At 34.4% G+C, this 21869-nt stretch overlaps 1 protein-coding gene and 1 non-coding gene across 4 annotated transcripts in view; both read right to left on the bottom strand.

Moving 5' to 3' along the window:
- ROCK1 (Rho associated coiled-coil containing protein kinase 1) overlaps window positions 1–21869 on the bottom strand; it is a 150471-nt gene that overhangs the window by 45227 nt on the left and 83375 nt on the right. For 2 of the 3 annotated variants that reach the window (XM_047696920.1, XM_047696921.1), the window contains exons 11-16: window positions 18991–19051; window positions 15128–15216; window positions 12837–12885; window positions 7205–7340; window positions 5395–5486; window positions 5041–5287 (exon numbers count right to left, since the gene is read on the bottom strand). In XM_047696920.1, the coding sequence (XP_047552876.1) occupies window positions 5041–5287; window positions 5395–5486; window positions 7205–7340; window positions 12837–12885; window positions 15128–15216; window positions 18991–19051 (674 nt within the window). The remainder of the gene's footprint in view (window positions 1–5040; window positions 5288–5394; window positions 5487–7204; window positions 7341–12836; window positions 12886–15127; window positions 15217–18990; window positions 19052–21869) is intronic. The other variant, XM_047696922.1, reaches the window with a different exon arrangement.
- On the bottom strand, window positions 2320–2458 carry LOC125082811 (U4 spliceosomal RNA). The gene has a single exon (XR_007122114.1). It is a non-coding gene; the product is annotated as a U4 spliceosomal RNA (small nuclear RNA).

The raw sequence follows: 21869 nt of genomic DNA, 5'->3' as shown, positions 1-21869 counted from the left end.
TAAACCAGACAGAAAAGAGTGTTTACTGTATGATTCTATTCATAAAAAGTTCAAAAACAAGCAATCACTAGTCTCAAGTGAGCATCAATAAAAATACTGCAATGGACTAACATTTCAAATATATTAAAATCCAGGAGTTCATAAATATATTAAAAAATGTCACTGGGCATCTTTGGAGGAGAATCCTTTACTAAAAGGAAAGAATCATGTATTTAATCTTTCTTTTATAAGCTGTACCTCTATGTACTACATAAATGATGAGAAATGCTTATCTTTTTAGCAGTATTCCAGGTAACAAATGAATGAGGAATGATAAAAATTGGTCATCACAGCTGAAAACTCTTAAATAGACACAGGATCTAGGCAACAATCATTAATGGCTACTAATATCACAAAATAATACAGTCAGACTTTATCTGCCTCCTGGTGCTTAAATAATATTGCTTACAAGTATTCTTGCCAAAGCCCTAACTGAAATAGATTAAGTCTCCAGAAGTTCCAGCTTAGAGTACCAGAAGAGACAGAGTAACATGTTAACTGACAGCAATCGACAGAATCAGCAAAATTCAGAAGGAGATGTTCAATAAAATAAATTTTAACCCTTAATTTCTTCACATAACAGCAACAAACTAAAAAGAATAAAAAAGGGAGGGGGAATCTATAGATAAAAGAAGCCTAAGGGACACATTAATGAAATGCAATATGTAGACCTTGATAGGATCCAAATTCAAACAAAATAAATACAAGAACAGCAACAGATAATGGGACGGCTGGAGGAATGTGAGCACTGACGACCAGGTATGTTACGATACTGTCACTTTTTTTCCAGGTTTCATGATATTGTGGTTATTTTTTTCTTTAAGAATCTTTAAGACATACTGAAATATTTATAAACTAAACAAAGTAATGTCTGAGATTTGCTTCAAAATAATTCAGTGTCAGAGGTTTGGGGTATAAAAAAAACAAGACTGGCTGTTAGATGATTACTGAAGCTGGATGTTGAGTACACTGTCATTATAATATTCTATTATGGTCTATGTCTGAAATATTCCAAATCACAAAGTTAAGAAACCGACTAAACAATAGTTTTTAAAAAATCTTTTTCAAATGGTTAATTTAAAAAATTTATTTTTTTTTGCATTTCAATCTAAGAATCATTAACTACTAGATGAAGAGCTTATAATTTCATTTAAAATTTTTATTCCTTCATGACATTTCAATCTTTGTCCACTTGCTTTGTTTAAGCCTTGACATCCTAGACTTTTGGAATCCAGCTTGTCTGCTACAGCAGCCTTTCTGAAATACGAGTCCAGGTGTTGGTAAACTTCAGGCCCTCAAGCTGTTTTTCTATAGACATGAAGCTAAGAATGCTTTTTCATTTTTAAAGGGTTGTAAAAGGTAAAAAAGAAGAATATATAACAGAGATACATATGTGGCCCACAAAGCCTAAAACAGTTACTAACCAATTGTGTTTTAGGAGTCATTTCCCATACATACAAAGAAGCTTCTGCCTACTATGTATACATGGAAGACATTCAACTAAGAAATAATCATGACCTTGTCAGAAGCCCAACATCAAACTATGAGAAATTAAAAAAAAAAAAAAAAAAACAATGAGAAATTTATACCTGAGGGACCTGAAATTCCTTATGAACTATAAAGAATTAATATAGAAACTAAGTTCTTTTTTTACTATGATGTATCTTTGTATATATGTTGAACCTCATGTAAATTGTGTGCATTTTTAAATGCATATGAGCTCTGAGTCACATTTAAATTAAAAACTAAACTGAAGTTTAGGGAGCACTGAAAAAGGATAAACATCAACAATAAAGCATGCTATAAACTTTCCTTAACTTCACCAACATCTAAAAATTAGATTCAGTTAAAACCACTGTTGATAAACGTATGGATCATGGTCTCTTCCTTGAAAGCAAAGGCACTTCAAAGTTCAGTCATACCCAAAAGATCACAGACTTAAAGAATTTTAAAACTGGAATGACATCTGAGTCACCTATTCTAATTTCTCTGGTTTGTAGATACAGAAGGTAGGTGAAGTGACTTTTACACAGGTAGTAAGTTGTATATAAAACAGCCTGGAGGGGCACCTGGGTGGTGCAGTCAGTTGAAGGTCCGATTCTTGGTTTCCACTGGGGTCATGATCTTAGGGTCTCAGGATCCAGCCCTGCCTCAGGCTCCGTGGTCAGTGTGGAGTCTGTATGAGTCTGTTTGGGATGCTCTCTCCCACTGATGCCCCCTCCCCCCCCTACATCCTCTTTCTCAAATAAATCAATCTTAAAAAGAAAAAGAAAAAGAAAAGCCTAGAGAAGCAATTTAGGCAAGTCATGAAGCTTTTAAAATACATATATGAGGTTATTTTCTCAGTTTTATATTCAATTAGCAATAATCGCGCCTCGGATAAACCTCATTGGCTACGATACTGCCACTGCGCAAAGCTTCAGTTTTATATTCAGATCTATTTTAAGCCTAGTCCCTGAGAAATAAGATTGCACAACACTCAGCTAAAAACCAAAGGGAGATCCTAATTTCCGTTTCCATAGTCACAAAAACTGACCCTAACCTCTCTCCACAGAATTATAGCTAATATCAAGTCCCAAGAGACCCCGAACTATGTTCCCATCCTGTGGCTAAGGTTAAAAGGACTACCCCTCCCCCAAATTTCCCCTGAGCCATCTGGCAACTTCCCTGCATATCTGTTTTGATTAGGTAGTATGGATGCTGTTGCTAATAGGAATAGAAAAATATGTGAGAAGTTGGTAGAGGCAGGGATCTTTTTGAAAATGAATTCATTATATTACCATTACCAAAACTGTTCCTTTATTATTAGTTACATTCAATCTTTTTCCTTTTAGATTCATAAAGACTGCTGATATTTGTAGTCGTAACCTTCCCAAGAACCTAATCCTTTATTCTTAGTGGGATTCTGTTTCTGTAATTGAGTTTCTATTTCTGCCAACAATGCTCAAGGAATTCACAGGTTTTAATAGTGATAATCTTCTCTCTGGATTAGTCCCACTTCAAGTAAGGCTTTTATGAATTAGGTACGTTTTAAAATTAAGTTCTTGGTAATCCAGCTGTAAAATTGGAAATACCACATTACTGACCTCACAGGGCTGCCTGTCACAGTGAAGAAATTATAGTATGACAGAAAAGTAAGCATTATCCTGAAAGAGAGAGAAACCACTTCAAGATCGCCTTTTTTTTTTTTTTTGGAGAGAGAGTGCATGTGAATCTCAAGCAGGCTCTAGGCCCAGCACAGAGCCCAACACAGGGATGGATCTCATGTCCCTGAGATCATGACCTGTGCCAAAATCGAGTCAGATGCTTAACCAGCTGAGACACCCAGGTGCCCAAGATCATTTTCATGGAGAATAATATGATCAAAACTATGTTACTTTATGCTTAAAAATGATTAATATGGTAAATGTTTTAGCCACAATTAAAAATAAACATTTAAAAACTATCTTCCGTTGATGAAATGTGGCATTCACACAGTGGAATATTATTCATCCTTAAAATGGAAGAAAAATTCTTCTCTTTTAAATTTGAATTTTTTATTTATTTTATTTATTTTTTATTTTTATTATTATTTTTATTTATTTATTTATTTATTTATTTGACAGACAGAGATCACAAGTAGGCAGAGAGGCAGGCAGAGAGAGAGAGGAAGGGAAGCAGGCTCCCTGCTGAGCAGAGAGCCCGATGCGGGGTTCGATCCCAGAACCCTGGGATCATGACCTGAGCCAAAGGCAGAGGCTTTAACCCACTGAGCCACCCAGGCGCCCCTAAATTTGAATTTTTTAAACTGAAGTATAATTACAGTATTGTAATAGTTCCTGGTATACAATACAATGATTCTACAATTCATTACTCGGTGCTCATTGGTTAAGTGTGCTCTTAATCCCCTTCACCACCTATGTCACCCACATCCCTCTAGCAACCACCAGTTTGTTCTCCGTATCTAAGTGCCTATTTTTTGTCTTTTTTGTTTGTTCTTTTGTTTCTTAAATTCCACTTATGAGTGAAATCAAATGGTATTTGTCGTTCTCTGACTTACTTCAATTAGCATTATACCCTCCTTCTTTTTTATGGCTGAGTAATTATTCCATTGTGCATATATATACATATATATACATATACATATACACACACACCCCACATCTTCTATATCCATTCATCTATGGAGGGACACTTGGGTTACACTTCCCTATCTTGGCTACTGTAAATGTGGCACTAAACATAGGGGCACATGTATCTTTTTCAAATTAGTGTTTTTGTATTCTATGGGTAAATAACCAGTAGTGGAATTACTGGGTCATGTAATAATTCTGTATTTTTTTCTTTTTTTAAAAGACTTATTTTAGAAAAAGAGAGTAAGCACGGGGAGGCGGAGGGGTAGAGAGAGCCAGAGAGAAAATATCCCCAGCAGACTCTCCACTGAGTGCAGAGCCTGACACTGGCTCAATCCCCAGGACCCTGAGATTATGACCTGAGTCAAATCTAGAGCTGGATGCTTAACTGACTGAGCCACCCAGGTGTCCCTAGTAATTCTATTTTTAAATTTTGAGAAACCTCCACAGTTTTCCACAGTGGCTGCACCAATGTGCATTCCCACCAAAGGTGGGAGAGGCACAGGAGAGATCCTTTTTCTCCATATCTAAAAAAGAAGAAAATTCTGATACATGTTACAACATGGATAAATCTTGAAAATATTACACTAAGATGAAAAACACAGATACAAAAGGATAAATACTGTATGACTCCTCTTTTATGAGACAGTCAAATTAATAGAGTAGAATGGTGGTTACCAGGGGCTGGAAGAAGGGAGAATGGGGAGTTATGATTTAATGGGAATAGAGTTTTAGTTTGGGATGATAAAAAGGTTCTGGAGATGTAGAGTAGTGATGGTTGCACAAAAATGTGACTGGACTTTATGCCACTGAACTGTACACTTAAAAATGGTTAAAACAGTAAATTTTATGTTATGTATACTTTACCATAATAAGAAAAAAATATTACCTTGAAGGTCTCCAATCATCTCAGAATCATGACCTCTGTCTCTTCGTTCAGCTTCTAATACAGCTTGCAGCTGGTAATAGTCCTTGTCCGTCTGTGTCTTGGAATTCTCTAAAATTCTATTTCTCTCCTGCAATTCTCTGTTTAGGGACTCTAGCTGACTAACTGACTTACTCATCTCTGTGTGACTCTTCCTTAATCTGACAGCTGTGTCTGATTCTGTCCTAAGTAAGTCATTGGCTTCTTCTAGCTATTGGGAAGAAAAAAAAAAAAAGAGCAAGAGAATAGGTTTTTGACCAAAATACCAACTTATTTTAATTAATCATAATTTTAAAAAATCTTATTCCAAGAACTCACCTGCTTTTGTAATTGTGCCAGCTTCTCATTAGCAAGCTGTGAATTTTGACTGACTTTCTTTAAGTCTTCCAACTGATCCTTTAATGTAGAAACTAGAAAATGAAGGAAAAAATTTAGAAATTAGAAAGTTGTCGTAGAGGAAACATATAAATCCCTTTAAAAAAATGAAATTGAGTCTTAGGCCACAGTCAGTTATATCAGGCCCACTCCCAAAGCCAACTTTCATCATGCAAGTATTTATACTTAAATTCAACAATAGCGAATATAACAGATTTGTTTCCAGTGTTGTAATATTTCAATTTTTTTAATACCTTAATAAAGTCAATCTATTAGTGAAGCGTTATAAACCTAGCTCTATTATTTATTTTTGAATAGCACAAATCTTTGAATAGTTCAATATCTGAAAAATGGGTCAAAATTCAAAAGGTACCAAATGGTCTGTGGTGTAGAATAAGCCTTCCCCCCTCCATGGTCTCAGTCTCTCTACCTGTCCTCCTACACAACAATTATTACTTAATTCTTACATACTCTTCCTAAGACAGTGTCTATACCCTAAAACATAAAAACACAAACATTAATGTGTTTTCGCATGCATTTCTATACACCCAATTCAAGCATATCTAAATAAGTTTAAAAAAAAAAAGATTTATTTATTTGACAGAAGGAGAGAGATCACAAGTAGGCAGAGAGAGAGGGGGAAGCAGGCTCCCTGCTGAGCAGAGAGCCCGATGCGGGGCTCGATCCCAGGACCCTGAGATCATGACCTGAGCCGAAGGCAGTGGCTTTAACCCACTGCGCCACCCAGGCACCCTCTAAATAAGCACTCATGGGGCACCTGGGTGGCTCAGTGGGTTAAAGCCACTGCCTTCGGCTCAGGTCATGATCTCAGGGTCCTGGAATCGAGCCCCGCATCGGGCTCTCTGCTCAGCAGGGAGCCTGCTTCCTCCTCTCTCTCTGCCTGCCTCTCTGCCTACTTGTGTTCTCTGTCAAATAAATAAATAAAATCTTTAAAAGAAAAAAAAAATAAGCACTCATGTTTTAAACAATCTTTACTATTTTTTTCACTTAAAGCTACATCTTAGACATAATGCTATAAATATCTTGTTTATATATCAGCATATGTGTGCACAAATGCATACATAAAATAAATTCCTAGAAATGAAATTACTGGATCAAAGGGTGTAGAAGCAAAAGCTATTTTAAATGTATTTTTTTTTTTTTTAATTTATTTGACAGACAGAGTCACAAGTAGGCAGAGAGCAGGCAGAGAGAGAGAGGGAAGCAGGCTCTCCGCTGAGCAGAGAGCCCGATGCGGGGCTCGATCCCAGGACACTGAGATCATGACCTGAGCCGAAGGCAGAGGCTTTAACCCACTGAGCAACCCAGGTGCCCCTTAAATGTATTTCTAATACTAATATGAAGACACATGAAATTTTAGTTAATGGTTCTCAAATGGCTGCTTGTTAGACAGAAGTACCTGGAGAGCTTATACAAGAAACCAAGGCCCAGGCCACATATCTAGATCAACTAAATTAGAATTTCTGGAGCTTAGGCATCAGTAGTCTTTAAAGCTTCCCAAGAGATTCCAATATGCACACAAGGATGAAAATCACTCTTCTAGCTAAAACATTATTACTGACTTTGATATGTTATACATTTATTTGGGACATGGGTAATTAGTTCATGAGGTGTCTTAGGATTGTGGCTTCAAAAATATATCATAGGCCCTAAATTTAAGACAACCTCATGACAAAGACTTCAAGGACAGTGTTAGAAATTCCAGGGCTTTTCAAAAGTAGTAACAATTTACCTTCATTTTCTACATTCCTCCTTTTCTCATTTTCCTGTTCTGCTTTTCTCTGGTACTCATTAATTCTATGCTGTAGCAACATTTTCTCCTTCTCAATCTGAGAAACTGTAGATTCTAGGTTTCTTCTTTGATTCCCCTGAAAACATAAGGATACAAGTCACCACTGCAAATTAAACTCTTTATTTAGAGAAATACTGTGTTCTTTAAAAATAAAACACACAAAGACTTAAGATGGATTTTTTTTTGTTTCAAAATCAGAAAATACCTGCTAATGACAACTTTCTGAGGACAGAATTAGCTAGCCTTATAAGAGATAGAACCCCCTTTTCAAACCAGATATGGAAATTTTTCAGATTTTTAAATCCATAATATAAAAATGAATCTTATCAGAGAGCTGCTTTATTAGTTTAAGATGACCAGAGAGCATTGTATTACCAATATTTTGGTTGATTTACAATCCTAAATTAAAGACATTAGGTATGAAAGATAATAATTACACATTTGATAATTAAATGGTATAGAACTCAAATGGTACCAGAGCTAGTGTGTCTCCCTTAATCCTCTTCCTGTCTCAACAATTTACCTTTTCTAAGATGTTCTATGTATCTACATAGTAATGGATATTAAAAAACAATGAAGGAAATACTTATTTTAGAAAAAGAAACCACACGAGAGGGGAGGGTTAAAGGAAAAAAAAAATACCCAAACCATCACAACTTAAAAATGTATATTGTTTCTGAGTTACCATTTCCAGCATTTCTTACTTTTGATGCTTCATTTTTATCTTTAAGACTCCACACTGGGGAAACTTCCTTTCTTGTGTTTTTTCTGGGCTTTCCCATCATCAAACAAAACTTGTATTTTAAGTAAAATGCTGTTAGATTTAGTAAAATTTGAGGAGATCATCCAATGTCTTTCCAATTCGAAGATTTTATCATTTTAACTTAAATTTTTTCTTTTTTTTTTTTCTTTTTGTCATAGAGAGAGAAGCGAGAGTGAGCACAGGCAGACAGAGTGGCAGGCAGAGGCAGAGGGAGAAGCAGGCTCGCTGCCAAGCAAGGAGCCCGATGTGGGACTCGATCCCAGGACGCTGGGATCATGACCTGAGCCAAAGGCAGCTGCTTAACCAACTGAGCCACCCAGGCGTCCCAAATTTTTTCATTTTTAAAGTTTGAAATAATTATACATTTCAGAAGGTTGCAAAAATAGTACTGAGAGGTTTCATGAACACTTCATGAAACTCATGAAATTCTAGTTTCATTCCCCTAACATAGATTTTATGTAACAACAGTACAGTAACAGATCAGGAAATTGATACTCATTTAAAGTGTGTGTAGTTCTACGTTATTCTAGCTCATGTGTAGATTCATGTAACCACCACACCAGTCAAGATAGAGAACTGTTCCATCAGCAAAACCAACTCCTTCTAGCTAGCCACTACTTATAGCTGCACACATCACCCTTCTCCCACCACCCATATCCCTGGCAACCAATAACAGGTCCTCCATCTGTATTAATTTTGTCATTTTTTGAGAATGTTGTATTAACAGAATCATACAGTATGGACTTTTTGGGACTGGCTTTTTACAGTGAATATAATGCCCATGAGATCCATCCAGGTTGTATGTTATCAATAGTTCATGCCTTTTTGTTGCTGAGTAGTACTCCATGATATAGATACATCAAAGTTGGTTCGACCATTCACCTATGGTAGGACATTTTGATTATTTCTAATTTTTGGCTATTAACAAATAAGGCTACTATGAACAAGAGTACACAGGTTTTTTGTGGATATAAGTTTTCAACTTTTCTGGGATAAATGCCCAAAAGTGCAATTGCTGGGTCACCTGGTAGTTGCATGTTTAGTATTTTAGGAAACTGCCAAAGTATTTTCCAGACTGACTGTACAACTTTACATTCCCATCTATAAAGTATGAATGAACCAGTTTTCCTATATTCTTGCCAGTTTTAGTACTGATACTATTTTTTATTCTACTTGTTCTAATGATTATAAAATGATATCTCATGGTAGTTTTATTTGCATTTCCCTCATGGTTAATGATGTTAAGCATCTTTTCATGTGTTTGTTACTTACTCTGAGGAAAGATACATGTCTTCTGCCAATTTTCAAATGGGATATTTATTTATTTACTGTTAAGCTTTAGAGTTCTTTAAATATTCTACAGATTCCTTTTTGAGATACGTAGTTTCCAATCTATATCTTGTCACTTCACCTTCTTATCATGGTCTTTCACAGAACAAATCCTGATGAAGTCCAATTTGTTGAATTACTATTCTTATGTGAATCATGTTTGTGGTGTCATGTCTAAGAACTTTTCACCAAGCTGTAAGTCCCAAGGATTTTCACTTTTTTTTCCTAAAAGTTTTATGTTCACCTTTAAATATATGACCCATTTTGAGTTAATTTTTACATAAAATATGAGACTTAAGTTGAAGTTCATATCTTGGTCAATGGATATCCAATTGCTCCCGTACCACTTGTTAAAAATTGCTTTTGAACCTTTGTAAAAAGTCAGTAGGCTGTAAACAAGGGATATCGATGTGTGGTTATCTCTGTAGTACTCTCTTGGTTAGATTTAGTTATCTGGGTAATTCTAGTTTCATAAAACTCACTGGGGAGTGTTCCCTTCTTTTATATATCTGGGAAGAGATAGTGTAGAATTGGTACTAATTCTCCTTAAAACATTTGGTAGATCTCTCTAGTAAAACCACCTGGTCCTGGAGATTACTTTTTGGGAAACTTTTATTTTTATTTTTTTAAAAGACTTATTTCAAAGAGAGAGAGAGAGAGCATGCATGTCTGTGACCTAGTTGGGGGAGAGGCAGAAGAGAGGATCTTCAAGCAGACTCTCCACTGAACATGGAGCCTCATGGGGAGCTCAATCCCACAACCCATGAGATGGTCATGACGTAAGCCAAAACCAAGAGTCAGATGCTTAACCAACTGACCCACCCAGGAATCCCTAACTTTTGGGAAACTTTTAAATTATGAATTCATGATAGTTATATAGGGCTATTCAAATAATCTATTTCACATTGTGTGAGTTGTGGTAGTTTGTACTTTTGCAGTCAAATGCTCTACCACTGAGCTATACCCCCTAGTTTGTACTTTTGGAGGAACTAGTCCAGTTTACCTAAATTTCACACTTATATGTTTAGGATTATTTGTAGTATTCCTTTATAATCCTTTTGATTATCTGTATGGAGTCTAGTGATATGCCTGCCCTGTTTTATTCCTGATACTGATCATTTGTGTCCTCTTTTTCCTCTATCAATCTTTGTAGAGGTCTGTCAATTTTCCAAACAGCTGGCTTTTTGTTTTCATGGATTTTCCCTACTGTTTTTATTTTCAATTCCATTGGTCTCTGCTCTTATCTGTATTTCCCCTTCTGTCTAGCTTTGGGTTTATTTTGCTCTTCTAGATTCTTGAGGTAGAAGCTTTGACGACTGATTTTGAGATTTTTTTCATCTTTTTTAATGTGTGCCTTTAGTGTATAAGTTTCCCTTAGGCACTATGTCAGCTGCATCCCACAACTTTTGATATTTTATTTTCATTGTTCAAGTATTTTTTTAAAGATGAAGAACAGTAACTTATTTTATTATTGAGGTATAGTTAACACACAATGTTATGTTAGTTTCAGGTGTACAACACAACAATTTGACAGTTCTCAATGTACATGTAGTCACCATATAACATTATTACAATATACCTGGCTATATTCCCTATGTCATACATTTTATCATCATGACTTATTTATTTTATAACTGGAAGTTTGTACCTCTTAATCCTCTTCACCTACTACATCACCCATATCCCAAAAACCTTCAGTTTGTTCTCTGTATTTAAGAGTCTGTTTTTAGTTTTCTCGTTTCTACATATAAATGAAATTATATAGTCTCTTTCTCTGTCTGCCTTATTTCACTAAGCATAAAACCCTCTTGGACCATCTATGTTGTTGCAAATGACAAGATTTCATTCTTTCTTACAAGCTATAACTCTTCAACATAACTTTTATGAGGGGGCACCTGGGTGACTCGGTCTGCTTCTCTCCCTTTCCCTCAGCCGTTCCTCCTGCTTGTGCTTTCTCTCTCAAATAAACAAATAAATCTTAAAACAACAACAACAACAACAAATATACATCAACTTTATGAGACATAATTAACATTCCAACATATTCTTCCATTCCCGTTAAGACTTACTCTTTGATCTATGGATTATTTAGAACTGTGTTGTTTAGTTCCCATATGTTTGCAGATTTGCCCAATATCTGTTAGTCATTCTAGTTTGATTACATTTTGGTCAGAGAACACACTCTATGATTTTAATTTTTTTAATTTGTAGAAGTTTGTTCAGGATATGGTCTATGTTGGTATGTATTGAGTGTTTGAAAAGAATGTATATTTTGCTGTTGTTGGGTACAAGATTCTAGAACTGTTAAAAAGATCTTGTTGGCTAATGGTGTGGTTGAGTTCTCCTGTACATGGATTTTCTGTCTATAGAGTGATACTGGAGTCTCCAACATAATTGTGGATTGTCTATCTTTTCAGTTTTATCAGCTTTTATTTCACATATTTTATAGCTCTGTTACTTGGTGGATACAAATTTATGAATGCTATGCCTTCTTAGTGGATTGATCTTAACTTAAATCTACCATAGCAGAATTTTATCTGTTTTTTAGAAATGAAATATCCAAAGCTGAGGATTTGCAAAATGAACTTCTTACATACTTAGAGGTAAATAAATTGTGATACATACACACTGACCAATGATAAGTTGGTGAAATATTGTACCTATTTGTATTACATGTGTATGTATGTATGTATGTATGTATGTATGTATATATATATGTATTATATGTATATGCATATCCAAAGCTACAAATGAAAAAAACAAAAAACAAGCCACTGACAAATACTATTCCTTAAGAAAAGAGAAAATGAAGACAGCACAAAACCATTAAAAGATTAAATCTAAAAAAAAAAAAGAAGAAATCAATAAGGCTATAGAAAGTATATTTCTTTATAGGGTACTCTCTATACACACAGTGGAAAGACATTATAAGGTGATCAAAAGGAAGACAATGTACTATATATTTGCAAACAAACATCTGATTCATGAAATGTTTCCCTACTAAAGACTTCTTACTAGGTGACCATGGAAAACATGAGTAATTCTAAAATCAATACATTTCCCATTTGATCACATAAAATTGTTAATGTCAGTCCTTTTAAAAAGGATTTTAAAAATAACTTAAAATTGTACTCTTTCCTCTTTTCTATTTGTCTCTTTCTGCTGTAGCTCCAGATCCCATTTGATTCTCTTGCTCCTTTCTCACTTTTCAAATGTTAAGAACCACTGAAATGAAATTTATGTACTAAAATTTTAACATGGTTGTAAAATAAAAGTACATACACAAAGGAAACTGAAGTATAATCTAATCTATATCAGTTGAACCTGCAGCTCCTAAGTAAAGGCTTCATCAGAGTTTTTTGACTCTCTTCTGTACATCAACGTATAAAGTTCAAATGCAATTTTCTCAGAAAACAAAACAATCTGAAAAAGGAAAAAACTCTCAAAAAGGAAAACTTCTGATTAGAAAACAAAAAGTACCTCTTCATCCAATTCTTTCATTATCTTGTCTAGCTTTATCTTTGAAGTTCTGTAAAAACAAAAGCAGTAAAGATTAGAAATATGTTTTTTATTGCCCAGTGGTGGAACACCACATTCCTTAATTTTCCACTTAACTAAGATGTCTTAACATCTTTGATGCTGTGGATTCCTTTGGCAGTCTAGGGAAGCCTGTGGCCTTTTCTCAAAACAATGTATTTTAAAATATAAAATAAAATATAGGATTTAAAAAAAAAACAAAAATATATTAAAATTCAGTCTTAAGTTTAAAAATACATGGGGGTGACCAGGTGGCTCAGTCAGTTAAGCATTTGACTTTTGAATTTTGGCTCAGGTCATGATCTCAGGGTCGTGAGGTCGAGCCCTGTTTAAGACCACCCCCTCCCCATACTCGCCGGCATATGGGCGCCCCCTCTCTCTCTCTCTCTCTCCCCTTTAAATAAATAAATAAAATGTATGTTTCAGTAGTATGTGTGCTTCTTTATTAATACATTAAACCACAAGATCTAGTGGTAGTAATTTCAAAGTAGTGATGAGCACAAATGATATTTAGGGATAACAACTATAATACATGAAAATATTTATGGTATCTATGAGTAATAAAAAATTCACAACTACTGCTAATAAATGTAGACCACTGCTTTTGTTCATAGTAGAAAGTAATGCTGAATTTTCCTTATAAGTTATGGAAAACACTTTTTCTCATCCAAGTTTAAGAACCTTGAATTCTATCCATGCATCCTCTGGGGGAGGTCTACGGATTCCAGGTTAAGGATCCTTGAACTCCCTCATGTAGTACTTGCTAATAAACAAAAATTAGCTGATTAAACTTTATACAAGGTTAAATAATGAAGGGTAACATGGCATATATAACCGAGTAAATGTACCATGGAACAACCCAGTCAAAAAGTTGAGATAAACTGAAAGTGTATGATCTCCACAATTTGTTTTCTTTGGCTCTAAATACAACCCTTGGCTTCAAATCTGCATGTACAATGTTGCACATGGATGCTTCATCGAATACCTCACTCAGCATGCCCAAAATGTTATTCCCTCTGCTCCACACCCTTACCCCATGTCATTCTGTTTTTCTCTAGGTGTCCCTAAGACATAACCTAAGATTCATCCTTGACTCCTCTTCCTCTCTCGTTCCCATTTAGTTGAATAAATGTCAAGTGCTGCCAACTAACCAGAGTTCTTCTTAAAAAGTAAATTTTATCAGTTTTTTACTTAGTTGAATGACTTTCAATATTTTTCCATCATCTTCAGGATATATTCCAAATTCCTTAGCTTGTCAAAAACAAAGTCCTCTAAGACCTAGATTCTGTCAACCTTCCCACCGCCATCTCAGGCTTCCCCTCTTCCCCCAACATTTTCCTATCATTGCAGGCCACTTTGACGATTCCTACTTCTTCCTCAAATTGATACCCTACACTGCCACAATCACTAGTTTAATTTTGGGTAAAGAAACTTCTTAGCATATTTATTTCCATTTCCTTCCCTTATTTCCACATTTCATAATTGGGAATTCTTTCCAAATCCTGGGATCAGTTTTTTGGGGTCAATATTTGCTTATATTGTATTTTTTTCTGAAAAAAGTTTGTATTATATACTTATGTATTTAATCTATCCGGAATAGTTTGCAATGAGAATATTACTTGTTTCCTCTTTGGCCCAATCACAAAATTGCAAGTTTCCCCAATTCCATTTGTTGAATACTTATTAATCTCTGTGTTACCGCTGTATTTCATTTATTCAATACCATCCACAAAAAATATAAATAAAGTTATTGTTTGTAGTTAATAAGTAACTCAACATTTTGCTAGGTTATTTCAAATAGTTTTGATTATATATTTCATAAATATACAGATTCTTATTAGATTTAATGAATTTTACATTTAATAACATTTACATTTTAGAAAGCACCTTATTTAATGTCAACTAATTTGCCCTTTTAGTCAGATAATTAAAATGGCAGAGAAAAATAATAAGTCAGGCACTAAGTGAATCAGCATTATAGTTTTTTAATCAAAACTGCCAGGAACAAATGCACTTTAAATATTATGAGGACAATATATCTGTAACTAATGCCAACTTAAATATTACTTTCCAATTCTAGCCAAGACATTCTTCATTGAATGAATATAAGCAGCAACTTTTATATCTCCACTTCATTTCCAATTACTTTTCAAGTGTTTTATAGAGGGCAAGTTTTAAAATAAGTATGTGCTATACAATTTTTAATATTAAAAACATAAAAAGTACTTTCTCACCTGCACTTCTGCTCCATTTCATCTTTTAATTGCATTTCATTATGCAGCTGTTCTTCCAGCTTATAAATTGTTTTTTGCAAATTTTCCTGCTTTAATTAAAAACAAAATAAAACAAAACTCATCCTACTAAGAATATTCATAGAGAACTTTAACAAATTTGTTACCATTCTTTTTTCCTTTCTATCTGAAATTGCTATTAACTTAATAAGCATTTTTTCAACACCTAGAAATATGTCAGGCACTGTGGTAGGCATTAGTAATATAAAAAAAATTAAGATTTGGTCCCTGTACTCAAGAGGCTAAGAATTAAACAGAGGGGCATAAAGGAATAGGAGGGTGAAAAGAACCTACAATAAGCCAAAGACACACACACAAATATTACAATATAATGTGGTGATGACAGGGTTATATATAAAGTGTTCTGAAGGAGGGAAGGGGTCACATCTAATTCTGCCAGGAAAATGTAATGTTTGAGATCAGACCTACAAGATAAAGATATTTACTAAGTGGAGAAGGCAGCAGAAAAAAAGACATTTTAGACTGAATGAGTCTAAAAGTATAGAAGAAGAGAATATGATATATTTTGTATACAGAAGGAAATCAAGTATAGGCAGAGCACAGAACATAACACAGAGAATGAGTCTCATAAAATCTGAAAAGGTGAGTGAGACTATGATTCTTGTAGGCAAAAACAGTAGTTAGGGACTTTAACCTTTAAGCATTTTAAAATGGGAAACAACATAGTACTGGCATTTTAGAAACATCACTTCAGTAACAATAAGGTGAAGAGAGTAGAGGGCAGACAAATTCTAATCAAAGTAACCAGTTAACAGGATTCTGAGATGGTTCAGGCAAGAGTATATAGGTTTGACATGAGGCAGAGGCTACAGGAATGAAGAGGAGGAAATGAATAACTGTGTTAGTCAGAAGGTAGAATTTATAACCTAACAACTGATTAGAAATAAGAAAAGAGATGAAAAACTGCAGAATAGGGAATATAGTCAGTAACATTATAATAAAAATGTATGGTGACAGTTGGTAACTACACTTAATTATAGTGAGCATTGTGTAATGTATAGAATTGTCAAGTCACTATGCTGTATACCTGGAACTACTGTACCACTGTATGTCAACTATACTTCAATAATAAAAAATTTTTAAAGATCAAAGTAGGATTATTTTTTAAAAAGTGTCAACATAAAAAAAAAAGAAAGGCGAAAGAAAGGCAGGCAGGCAGGCAGGAAGGAAAAAGGAAGGAAAAAGGAAGGAAAAAGAAAGAAGAGGAGAGGAACAGAGTACCATACAAAAGATAGGCAACACAGTAAGAACTGCTGGGGAAGGGATCGAGAGAGAACTATTGAGTTTAGCTCTGGCCTAGACTGAGGTGCCTGAAAGAAGCACAAAAAGAGAAATCCAGTCAGAGAGAGAGAGGAGAGATACAGGTCTGGCGTTTAGAAGAGCAAGCTGCACATACACAAGATTACTTAGAGAAAATGAGCAGAAAGCAAAGATCAGAATCACCTTGAGAAACATTTAACAACTAAAGGCGGGGGGGGGGGGGGGGGGGGCGGGGGGGAGGTAGAAGAAGAGGAAGGAAGAGAGCCTGCAAAAAGGACTGAAAATATAATCTAAAGCGGTGGGAAGGAAATAATGGGAACATCAAAGAGTTATGGAAGTTCCAAGGAGGAGGGATTATCAGTGTCATTTGCAGTAAAAAAGAAAATTTAAGACAGGAATGAAAATTATTCATTCTATTTGTCAACTGCAAAGCTGTTCATTAGCATCTCTGCTGGAAGGCTTTAAAGGAAGAGTTGAAAATTAAATTAGTTGACTTTTCTATTTATCTCCATGTTAACAGAAACAGTAGAGACACAGAAGTTTTCTACTTCCCCTGTGATCTTACCAGAGCAAAAGATAAAAGATAGCAGCAGTCAGTGACAGGAACTTCTGGCAATTACCACTGAACAAGATCAGCCCAAAGAAACATGATTCCACTAAATATTTTTTAAAGTTCTATGTACTACTAATCCTACAGATAAGTAATACAGTGAGAGCTGGGTTATAGCAGCTCCTTACCATCACCCTCCCAAGGTCAAAGGTTCTTTCAAGATTTCTGAGCTTGGGAAATAGCTCTGGTAAGATGAGAATTTTAAAAAGAGAGAGATTGTCAAAAGAGCTAACAAGTCCTCATACAGTCCATTCTGCTTTTTTCCACTCTCCCTTCACCTTACATGTTCTCTTAATTAAAGAATAAATATATCAAGGAGAAAGAATTACATCAGCTTTTAAAAACTGATTGCTACCTCTTCCCCTCCCCCTAATACGTAGGCTATGGTACAAGAGTTTAAAGAATGCTCCAACGGTGGCCAAATAATTACTTCTAATATTTTTTTAAGTAAGCTCTATGCCCAACATGGGGCTTGAACTCACAACTCTGAGATCGAGTCAAACTCTACCAACTGAGCCAGCCAAGTACCACAATTAATGTCTAATATTTTAAAGAAGAGTCCTGGTCAACCCAAAAGGACCTTGTTTCAAATCTAAGTAAGATTTTTTTTTTTAAATGTCTCATGAACATAAGCTATATGGACAATAAAAAGGACTCCTGTCTCTAATATTTACTTACAACAGTAATCTTCAGTGGACAAATCAGATGCTTGACTGTACTATACATTTGCTCCCTCTCCTTTCTAGCCATGAAATCCATCCTCTGCCCTACTTTTGCCTTGCAATCTACAGATTTCATTACCTGGATTCTATTGCCCTGTGACTTAAGGGTTCATTTGAACATATGAGAGACACCAGCAGCAAATCAGAAGGTGGGAGGAAGAAAATAATCATTCTCCCCACCCTTTGTCATACTGTGGTGTTGGCAGTGTTCTATATTCTATGTTCCTCTTTGATGATGGCAGGCTTTTCTGAGCTGTGGTAACAATACTTGTCTCTCTTTGTCCCTTTAGACTGGGGACAATAACTTCCCCGTGCTGATAATCAATGGGTATTTATTTATCCTTTATTCACTGCTCCCCTTGATCTTGCTCATAGCACTGTAAATAGCCCTTTCGCTAAACTCTCTTAATAAACAAAATGTGATATATTCATACACTAGAATATATTCAGTCTCAAAAAGGAATCATATTCTGATACATGTTACAACATGGAGAAATCCTGAGGATATTATGGCTAAGTGAAATAAGCCAATCATCAAAAGTCCAAATTGTATGATTTTTGAATGAGCATACAAAAAAAACTACTAGCATAATCAAATTCATTTTTGTATGAGCATACAAAAAAAACTACTAGCATAATCAAATTCATAGAGACAGAGAAAGTAGGATAGTGGTTACTCAGGGCTGCAGGGAGTAGAATAAAGAGTTTAATGTGTACAAAGTTTTACTCTGGGACGAAGAAAAAGTTCTGGAGACAGATGGTGGTAATTATATAACAATGTAAAGGTGATTAATGACAATGAATTGTACTCTTAAAAACTAAAATTTATGTTATGTATATTTTAACATATACACAAAACTTGCTTTAGTTAAGGCTTCTGAATGTGTAATCTGTTTTGATGTCAAGACCCTTACTGATAAACTGATTTATTATAAATTCCTAATTCCAAAGATTAGAAAGACTTTCACTGTCAATATGTGTAGCAATTTATAGTTTACTAATGACCTCCACATAAAATATTCCCCTTGATATTCAGGCAAGAAATCAAGTTAGAAGGAGACAGTAAAAAGTGCATCAAAATTTAAGTTCACTAACTACACATTCAGAAGCAATACATACTTACTTAATTATCATGTACACAAAATATACCATCCACAAAACAATTTTTTTAAAATTAATAAGAAAATACCTACCAAGCTTTTATCCACATTGGGGCTACTTCGGTTATCATTAGGATTTGCCGAAGATAAGTATCTGAAAGGAAAAGAGTTTTTAAAAGTAAAAAAAAAAAAACAAACCAAAAAACTCTTCAATATTCAATAACAACCAGTAAATATATGCTATGTGCCTATTTTTGTGTGCAGTATTGTACTTGCTATGCTTTTTCAAAGTTGAGTATAAATTCATAATTCTTTACTTTTAGAAAGTAAGAAAGTGATACATATGTTAAATAAAATCCCCAGTTAGGTCAGAAGCAGCACTCTGTAATTATATACCTTACTATTCCTGCAGCAAAACATATGAATATTCATACCAAGTAGGATAAATTAAAAACCAAGTTAGTTCAAATTAGGTTTTTGGCCATGAGAGCAGGTTATGGAAGCTTTTGCCACCAAACAAATCACTAAGATGTTTCCAGTTTTTAGAGCTTTGTGGTTTTATTTGTTTTTATTTTTTTAAGTAGGCTCCATGCCCAGGACTTGGGACTCACAACCCTGACATCATGACCTGAGCCAAAATCAAGAGTCAGACACTTAACTGACTGAGCCACCTAGGTCCCCCAGTTTTTAGAGATTTTTGGATTAGGGATTGGGGATAAGGAATTGCTGACTTGTAAAGACATGAACAGAACTTCTCTCCCTGCCTCAATTATTCTTCAGCCAAGGATGATATTGCCTTTCTGGACAAAAAAGAGTTTTGCCTTAAGTGGTTAACATAACCTATAGTTCAGGTGATGTCCTGCTAATCTTTGAGACTCTAAGGCTTACAGGGTTCTTTCTTTAAATCCACTAAAGTCAGAATTACATATAAGATAGTAGTGACCTTTAGAAGTCTTTATACATGAGATTATCAAACACATTTAAACAGGTCATATAAAAAAATTTTTCTAAGCTCCCAAATGTCATATATAGGTGAGGTACTATGGCTGCCTCTGCTACTGCTTCTGCTACTGCCTCTAACACGCTACAACTACCACTATTAATACTTCTACCATAACCACCACTACAGTCACCACATTGGTTCATTAGGAGAAAACCCTCAAAAAGAAATCAAATAGCTACTATACACTTCTTAGTTGTTATAGGGCAGCTATTATCAGCTACATATTCATTATATATAAATTCAATGCATTCATTAATAGTTAAAAAAAAAAGAAGACAAGTTCCTTTAAGTACCATTAAACATATATAACAGTGCTCTAAAACAAAACAAAACAGGAAAATATGTCACTTTTTATGTTTTCTTTGGAAAATTAGTTAGATCAAGTAGAGAATCAAATAATGAGGCAGTAATAGGCACTAAGTAGCAGGTTTGTAAGAAATGGTCCTATGTAACAAATGACAAATTCTAGGTTTAGCAGAACTTCATTCCATTAACTACCAAATGTCTCAGAAATTCAGTGTGGGATTCCACAACATGTAATGTAAATAAAAGCATATAGCAGTACCAGTGAAACCTGAATTAGATATGAAAACAGACCATTTGATCCCTAAGATGTTCTAAATTATAATATACTATATAAACTAAAGTTAATATTTGGCCTCTACAAAGTTAATAATATAACTTTGAATACAGCACTGGAAATGTTGACACTACTACTTGTACACATCCATTCATTCTTCTACTTTTTGTCTTATTTTTTCTTTCAAAGTTATTTTATATATTATATTGCTGCTTTCATATAGAATCTGGTCATTTAGGTAACTTCTTATGAGAAGTTTTAGATTATTACAAATATAGCTAAAAGTTTAACCTTTAAACTATTAAAAATCATTCTTCATTTATGGAAGAATGGAAGATCTTTATTTCAACAATAAAGATCTCTAACCTTTGGTAATTGGAATTATGTTTGGATTTCAGAAGCAAGAATTTCAGAAGTTTCCTATTTCAGCCAGTAACTCATTATATTTATATATTATCATAAGGCTAATCAGTATTTTGCTGATTCTTAAAGATCAACCACACCTTCAACCATTCATGTAATAGGCAATTACTAAACAACGTTATGTTATTCAATAAGACAGTGGTACTGAAGAACAGAATGCAATGTCTGCTTCTGAGAAACTTAGAAATTAGTTTGGGATATGCATCATATAGATACAAGGAAAAACCAGAGAACATAATCAAGTACATGACAATGTACTGTTACAAACAGTGTATATAATGTTTATTTAACTCAAGATTACTTTTGTATAGATAAACCCAAATAAAGTCATTAACTGCTATGAACTACAGAAAATCCAAAAACATTTTGAGTTATTTATATCAACATTTCAAGTGCTTCAGAAATCAAGCCAGAGAAAAACTGATAAAAATAGGAAGGAAGGATGGATTTTTTCTTATAAAAATTCACCCTGAAACTTGTCAGTGTATTTCAATATAAAATAGCTACAATATTATATTCCTGGGTGCTGGTGGGTAAGGATTAAAATATTGGACTTTACTAAGAGTCAAAAGTCAAGTACTACCTGTAATACTTGATGCAACAAAAAGTATTCAGTACTGTCCTATAGCTGGATTATAGGAGAAATTTCCTAAGGCAGGATTAAATTGCATTCCTGTTTTCTAAACTTGAATAGGCTCTTACAAAAAAGTTTTGGATAAATGACAAAATGCTTCACTTTAAAATATTATCCATTTCCTCACTAGGATATGAGCATCTTAAGAGAAGGTACTAACCATATTTTATTCATCTTTCTCCCTGTACCTTCGTGCTTAATATATACCTGACAAAAAATAAGTTGGCAAACATGTTTTTTTTTTAAGTCCATCCTTTTTTTTTTTATAAACATATATTTTTAGTTGGCAAACATGTTTATTGAATGAATGAATGAATGCTCATGAATGAGAT

Source organism: Lutra lutra, chromosome 12 (assembly GCF_902655055.1).
Source record: "Lutra lutra chromosome 12, mLutLut1.2, whole genome shotgun sequence".
Taxonomy (NCBI): domain Eukaryota; kingdom Metazoa; phylum Chordata; class Mammalia; order Carnivora; family Mustelidae; genus Lutra; species Lutra lutra.
This window is presented reverse-complemented; position numbering and strand designations above follow the sequence as displayed.